This window comes from Benincasa hispida, chromosome 2 (genome assembly GCF_027475165.1).
Source record: "Benincasa hispida cultivar pf3 chromosome 2, pf3_genome.v1.1, whole genome shotgun sequence".
In the NCBI taxonomy this organism is placed as follows: domain Eukaryota; kingdom Viridiplantae; phylum Streptophyta; class Magnoliopsida; order Cucurbitales; family Cucurbitaceae; genus Benincasa; species Benincasa hispida.
The window spans coordinates 43,042,437-43,050,751 of NC_143479.1; the positions used below are offsets into that span (position 1 = coordinate 43,042,437).

At 37.7% G+C, this 8,315-nt stretch overlaps 1 protein-coding gene across 1 annotated transcript; it reads left to right on the plus strand.

Annotated features, from left to right (window-relative positions):
* The first annotated feature begins 2,866 nt into the window (after positions 1–2,866).
* Positions 2,867–3,382, plus strand: LOC150037910 (uncharacterized). The gene has a single exon (XM_090311072.1). The coding sequence runs from the start codon at positions 2,867–2,869 to the stop codon at positions 3,380–3,382; it is 516 nt and encodes a 171-aa protein (XP_090167198.1).
* The last annotated feature ends 4,933 nt before the right edge of the window (positions 3,383–8,315 follow it).

Sequence of the window (8,315 nt, forward strand, 5' to 3'; positions counted from 1 at the left end):
AAGTATGCATGTCGTAGCGGTCGGATCATAAGGTGTAAGGATCCGGGCGTTACAGTTTTGGTATCAGAGCGTTTGGGCCAAATAGGCTCTATTGCATTAGAAGAGTCGTGGTATTTGATGGTTTGGCCTGTTAAGTGATGCCCATAGCCATGCCAAATACGCTGGTAAGTGGAATTTTCAAACGAGTAATTTAGGGGTGACCCTTATCATCCTAGACATAAGTGATTTCGACATAATACTAGGTATGGACTGGTTAGCAGCAAACTATGCAAGCATAGATTGCCATAATAAAGAGGTCATATTCACCTTTCCAGTAGGAACCAAGTTTAAGTTTAAGAGTTCTAATACAAAATCAGTCCCAAGAATAATTTCAGCCTTAAAAACTAAGCATTTGCTCAACCATGGAGCTTGGGCATATTTAGCAAGCTTAGTAGATTTACGAAACCAAAAGGATGAAATTAAGGCCATCCCTGTAATAAGAGAATTTGAAGATGTATTCCCAAAAGAGCTACCGGGTTTACCACCAAATCGAGAAATAGAATTTTGTATAGATCTAATTCCCGGAGCTGAACCAATATCTAAAGCACCATATAGAATGGCACCTGCGGAATTAAAAGAACTCAAAATACAATTACAAGAATTGTTAGATAAGGGATTTATACGCCCTAGCGTGTCTCCATGGGGAGCACCTATTTTATTTGTTAAGAAAAAGGATGGATCAATGCGTTTATGTATAGATTATCGGGAGTTGAATAAGTTGACAATAAAGAATAAGTATCCACTCCCATGCATTGATGACCTATTTAACCAATTACAAGGAGCCTCAGTATTCTCCAAAATAGACTTACGATCTGATATCATCAACTGCGAATCAAGGAGTCGGATATACCCAAGACTACTTTCCGAACAAGATATGGGCATTATGAATTCGTTGTGATGCCCTTTGGATTAACAAATGCCCCAGCAGCCTTCATGGACTTGATGAATAGAATTTTTAAGGACCATCTTGATAACTTCGTGATCGTATTTATAAATAATATTTTGGTCTATTCCAAGTCTGAGGAAGAACATGAAAAACATCTTAGGGACGTTCTTTCCATATTAAGAAATGAAAAGTTGTATGCCAAATTCTCCAAGTGTGAGTTTTGGACGCGACAAGTTGCCTACCTAAGGCATATTGTAAAGCAAGAAGGAATCTCAGTAGATCCTACTAAAACTGAAACAGATAGCAAGTGGCCTCGCCCAACAACAGTCAGCGAAGTGCGCAGCTTCCTTGGATTAGCAGGATATTATAGACGATTTGTGAAGAATTTCTCAAGTATAGCATTACCCTTAACCAACCTCACCAAGAAGAATAATCCTTTTGTCTGGAACCAAGCATGTGAGCAAAGCTTTCAGGAACTAAAGGAAAGGTTGACCACAGCCCCTATTCTCACTATACCTGACGGATCAGGGGGTTTAACTGTGTACAGTGACGCATCGAAGAAGGGGCTTGGTTGTGTATTGATGCAACACGGAAAGGTAATAGGATATGCTTCAAGACAACTAAAACTTTATGAACAAAATTATTCCGTTCATGACTTGGAATTAGCTGCCGTAGTCTTTGCCTTAAAGATATGGAGACATTATTTATATGGGGAAAAGATCCAAATTTATACAGATCATAAAAGCCTTAAGTACTTCTTTACCCAAAAAAGAGTTAAATATGAGGCAACAAAGATGGTTAGAATTAGTCAAAGACTATGATTGTGAGATCCTCTATCATCCAGGAAAAGCTAACATTGTTGCTGATGCTCTTAGCAAAAAGTCAGCACATACAGCAGCTCTAAGTACCATCTCCAAACACATAATAGATGATCTTGAAAGAGCTGAGATCTCACTAATACCAGAAACCTTCACAACTCAAATAGCACAGTTAGTTGCAAGACCTGCATTAAGGCAAAGGATAATTGATGCACAACAAATAGACAAATACCTAAACAAACAACGACAATCAGAGAATGGAGAAACCAATCAACTCTCTACAGCCCCAGACTCTGCACTCCTCTATCGTGGACGACTATGTGTACCAGCTAATGAAGAAATCAAGAAATAATTATTGAAAGAAGCTCATGAGTCATGCTTTTCAATACATCCTGGGAGTACCAAAATGTATCGAGACTTGAAAGCACATTACTGGTGGGGTAACATGAAAAAGGATATAGCCGACTATGAAAGTAAATGTTTGGTTTGTCAACAGGTGAAAGCCCTACGGCAATGACCACAAGGACTCCTCCAGCCTCTAAGTGTTCCATAATGGAAACATATTTCTATGGACTTCATCTCAGGACTCCCGAGAACTGTTAAAGGCCACAACATGATTTGGGTGATTGTAGATCGACTCACCAAATCGGCCCACTTCCTACCATGCAAAACTACTCACACTACGGAAGCGCTAGCTCAAATGTACTTAAAAAAGGTCATCCGGTTACATGGAATCCCAGTATCAATTGTTTCAGATCGAGACCCCCGTTTCGTCTCCAAGTTCTGGAAAAGTTTACAGAAAGCAATGGGCACACAGCTAAATTTTTGTACAGCCTTCCACCCACAAACTGATGGCCAAACAGAACGAGTTAATCAAATCCTAGAAGACATGTTAAGGGCATGTACTTTGGATTTTATTGGAGCATGGGATTCGTAGATACATCTTATAGAATTTGCTTATAATAATAGTTATCAGGCAACAATTGGTATGGCTCCCTTCGAAGCCTTATACGAAAAGAAATGCAGATCCCCTATACACTGGGATGAAATTGGGGAGCGAACACTACTAGGACCTGAATTGGAGCAGCAAACATTAGAGTCAATTAAGCTAATTCGGGAAACAATGCGAACAGCTCAAAGCAGACAGAAGAATTATGCTGATAACCGTCGAAAAGAGCTGGAATTCAAAGTAGGAGATCACGTATTTCTAAAGGTAGCACCAATGAAGGGCATTATGCGTTTCGGACGAAAAGGCAAGCTTAGCCCTCGCTTCATTAGACCCTTTGAAATATTAGAACGTATTGGCCAAGTAGCTTACCGATTGGCATTACCACCCACACTTTCTACAATTCATAATGTCTTTCATGTATCGATGCTTCGAAAATACGTGTTTGACCCATCACACATAGTAAATTATGAACCTCTACAAATAAGTGAAAACTTGGAATATGAGGAGACTCCGGTTTGCATCCTGGCAAAAGAGAAGAAGTTGCTTCATAATCGGAAAATAAGTTTAGTGAAGGTTCTCTGGAGAAATCAGCAAGTGAAAGAAGCTACATGGGAACGAGAAGAAGAGATGAAAGACAAATACCCTTATCTTTTTAAGAATCAAGAAACTTTCAAAGACGAAAGTTCTTAAAGGGGGAAGAATGTAACGACCCAGATTTGTACGCATACAGGAAATTAAATATCAAATAATAAGCAGGACAAAATTTTATTTAAAGGGGTGGAAATTTAGAAAAAATAATAATAATAAATAAATAAATAAATTTGAAATTGGAAATTTATTCATTATCTTTTGGATAATGAATAAGGGAGCAAGCGGGAGCAAGAAAGTGGGAGAGAGCGAGAGCCACACCAGTGAGAAAACTGGAGAAAACGAGATTCTGAGAAGAGAGCTGCGCGATCGAAGAAAGAATCGGAGAGCGAGAAACCCAGCAAGCGATGCTAGTGAGATTGAGGCTGGCGAGAGTACAGAGAGCGAGATTGAAGGAAAATTGGAGAGAGCGAGAATTGTAGCAAGGAAGTTGGAGAGAGCGAGAGTAAAGAGAGCTATTCTTAGCGAGATAGTAGGAAAGAGCGCGAGCGCGAGCGGGAGTGGGAGCGAGAGCGAGAAAGCTGGACAGAGTAAATTCCTAATGAGAAAACGGGAGAGAGTGAGATTTTAAGAGCAGAGTGAGCGAGATTTGGACAGAAGCGCGAATTATGCGTTGAATTTGGCCACGATCTTATAGATTATACATGGAAAAACCCTAAAATTGAATACAAACAAAGAATGATGACGTAAGGGCAAACGTTAGCCAAAATTAGGTTTCTTATTGAGAGGAATCCATAAACCATAAGTAATTTTAAAGAAGCCACCTGTACGATGATTTGTCACACTGAAAAGAGCTTAAAACTACTATAAATAGGACCCTTTGCCGAAGATTTAACCCATTCTCAAACAAATCTCAGTAACAAAGAATCGTGTGAAAAAGTAAGTGTGAGTGAGGAAGTTATGTGAGATTAAAAGAGAAAAGCTCGAGTAAAGTGCTGTCCAAATTTCTTCTTTTGATTTAAAAAGGGAAAACTCTGCTGATAAAATCATAAAGAATAATAAGGAATAATTAGATCACAGTCAAGGTAAGTATTTTATCTCACCCTCTCTTTAAATGTTCTATGGTAGTGTACCTTTATTTTGTTGCATGGTTATGTTATATTTCATTACATGTTTAGAACACGTTTCTCTATAGAGGACCCCATGCATTATGTTTGTTCACGATTACGTTAAAATCAAGTTTTAATTAGGTGTAAGTTATGCTTCCAGTCTAATCTTATGGTTATGCTAATGGTTGATGTTGGATGTGACTCTGACCCTACTGACTACATGACCCGCTAATCATCATATGGGTTAGTTTTCGCTTAAGTTCTCATCTTCCTATCAGGGTGGAGAAATTTATGCTTCCAGGGCTGGCAGGGTATGTATGGTTGCACCCTTCTAGTCCAATATTACGTTTATGCTAATGGTTGATGTTGGATGCGACTCTGGCCCTACTGACTGAATGACCCGCTAATCATCAGATGGGTTAGTTTCTCTTAGGTCTTCATCTTCCTATTAGGGTGGAGGGATTTATGTTGGAAGCATAATGTTTATGCTAATGGTTGATGTTGGATGCGACTCTGGCCCTACTGACTGCATGACCCGCTAATCATCAGATGGGTTAGTTTTCGTTTAGGTCCTCATCTTCCTATCAGGGTGGAGAGATTTATGTTGGAAGCATAACCGACCACCACATGTTATTATACGTTTTCGGTCCCAACCATATGTTTTCATGACATGTTGCTTGTGATTGTGCATTTGGTCACTACCTTACGTGAGAACTACTTACTGGGTATATTATATACTCATCCTATATTTTTACAGACTTTGTAGGTAAGGACACAACGTAAACGGCAGAATTGGACGTCGCTCAAATGGCCAACCATCAAACTCACTATTATAGGCATATGCATTTTGTACCACCACGCTAATGTTTTATGGATCCTGGTGTTTTGATAAATAAAATTTTTATATAGTTTTTCTATCTAATTAATAAAATTTAGATATGTTCTTTGAAATTTCAACCAAAACTCATCTAATGATAGAAAAGTCTAAGTATGCATGTCGTAGCGGTCGGATCATAAGGTGTAAGGATCCGGGCATTACATTGATAATGGTGTTTGTGATGTAAAAGAATGGGGTCAGTTTGAATTGCAACACATGATGGAATGATCAGAATTCTTACGAATGTAAGGTATGTTCTAGAACTGAAACGAAATCTAATTTCTCCGAGCGAATTAGATAGAGCAGGTTATTCTTATAAATCTGAGAATGGAGTTCTTAAGGTTATCAAGGCTTATTTGGTTAAGGTGAAGGGGACCTTGAGGAATGGCATTTATGTGTTGGAGGATACTGTAGTTTCAGGCAGTGTTGCTGTTGCATCTAGAAAAGAGACAGATACGTCTATGTTATGGCATAAGAGATTAGCTCATGTGAGTGAAAGAGGTCTTCAAGCTCTTTCATAAAACGGTTTGCTTGGAGGAGTTAAAGACATCCCATTTTGTGAGCATTTCATAATAGGAAAGTCTACCTGAGTGAATTTTAGGAAAGGGAAGTATTCTACCAAAGGAATTTTGGATTATGTTCATTCAGATTTGTAGGGTCCTACAAAGGTACCTTCTATGGGGGGTTCGAGATACTTCATTTCGATCATTGATGATTTTTCAAGGAACGTGTGGATGTATGTACTGAAACAGAAGAATGAAGCTTTTGGGAAATTTCTTGAATGGAAAAAGCAGGTTAAGAACCAAATAGGCAGGAAGGTAAACTATCTAAGAACAGACAACGATTTAGAAGTTGTGAATCACGAATTTGATAAGTTTTGCAAATCTGAAGAAATTACGAGGCATTTCATTGTTACATATACTCCACAGCAGAATGGTTTAGCTAAGAGGTTTAACAGAACAATTATGGAGCGTACAAGATGTCTCTTGACAAATGCTTCATTACCCTTGAAGTTTTGGGGAGAAGCTACCTAAACAGCATATTATCTCATTAATAGGAGTCCATCTTCCGCCTTAGGCCTAAAGACTCTTCAGGAGATATAGACAGGAAAAGCTCCAAGTTTAGATCATTTCAGAATGTTTGGATGTTCAGCTTATACTTATGTTATGGAAGGGAAGCTGAATAAGAGGGCACTGAAATGTATGTTTATTGGCTATCCTCAGGGTGTTAAAGGGTATAAACTTTAGTACTTGGAAGAGGGCAGGAATAAATGTATTATCAGCAGAGATATGAACTTTAATGAAGTAGAGATGCCATTTATGTCAAAGAGCAACAGAAACAACATACAGTTGATCAGGTTGAGGCAGAGGTTAGAATCGATTCTAAAGCACGACCATCAGTTAGTTCTGGCGAATCAAGGGATCAGTCACCTAGTTCTAATGGTGGACAACCTTAACTGTAGAGGACTTTGATTGATGAGGGAGCTTTCGGTGAAGAAAGTCAAAGTATCAGTGACCTACAGGACTATCAGCTCATACGTGATAGGTCTTAGCGGGTGAGACAGGCTCCTACGAGGTATGGTTATGCTAATTTAGTTGTTTATGCTCTTACTTGTGCAGCTGACAGTATTGAAGCAGAGCCTCTTACTTTTGAGGAGGCAATTGTATCTGATTTAAAGGAACAATGGAAGGATGATATGGAAGCAGAGTTGTTCTTGTTGTAGAAGAATCAGACATGTGAAGGAAAGTTTCAGAAAAAAACCTTTGGGTGAAAGCAAAGAATGTTCCAAATTCCATTTTATATTGAACATAAAGTTTTACAGTAAAATAAGAAACATATATGCATTTACTTAAAATTACAGCATGGTTAAAAACAAATACAAAGGGCTTCAGAAACCCTTACCTTTGAAGAAAGAGTTCTTCAAGGAACCCCTCGTACAAGCCACGAACAGAACTTCTTCCTCGCAGATCTCCTTCTTCACGCCCAAATATCACTACTCGAGAACCCTCTGTATTCCCTTTGGGATTAAAGGATTCAAGCAAGAGTTGTGGGCTTTGCTTGAATCTTTGGAAAAGGGAAGGAGATGAAGAGGATGAGAATGATGTTTCTACAGAGAACTTTTCTCTTGGAGAGAACACTTCTTCTCTCTGTGAGAAAATTGAGGAAGAAGAAGATCCCTTCCACTTCTTTAATCACACATTAGTTTTCTTGATAGAATGTGGGAAGGGAATAATAGCTCCTTCCCTTTTTATTAATTTCAAATAAATTAATAATATACATACATACATACATACATACATACATACATACATACATATATATATATATTAACTATCTTATTATATATATACACTATATGTTATATCAAATATAACATATAGCCTATAGTTTTATATTGCATCAAATATAACATAAACTATAAATTTTGTTTTCTCTCAACTATACATGGAATTTAATATAAATCACATTTATATTAAATCCACTTATATGAATCTCATCCATATGATATTTGGATCATATCCAAATATTTTTTTCCTCTTAATATAAATCATATTTATATTTAATTACATGAATCCCATTCATATAATTGGTATTTAAATCATATTCAAATTCGTTTCATATATAATGTATCATATTACATTATAATTAATTATATGATCTATAATTAATTCCCTCAATTAATTTGAACACTTCAAATTAATCCAAAATCTAAATCTCTGTTGAACTACAGTGGATACCTTATGGACCTGTAGATTGAAGCTCCATTTGAAAGAGAAAAGTTTATCTGAAGAAACTTCCTTCTCATTCTCTCCATCTCCTTCTCTCTTCCAATGATTGAAGCATAGCCCATAAATCCTGCTTGAATCCTTTAATCCCAAAAGAGAATACAGAGGGTTCTCGACTAGTAGTGTCCATGCGTGAAAAAGGAGATCCGTGAGGAAATAGTTTCGTTCGTAGCTCGTACGAAGGACTCCTTGAAAAAAGGTTCTTCAAAGGAGCTTCTGCAAGAATTGCCACACATAAGGTAAGCATTGGATTATGCATTGGT

Bases quoted from the DNA above. Each gene is read 5' to 3' on its own strand.
- LOC150037910 (XM_090311072.1), top strand. From the start codon at position 2,867: ATGCGAACAGCTCAAAGCAGACAGAAGAATTATGCTGATAACCGTCGA.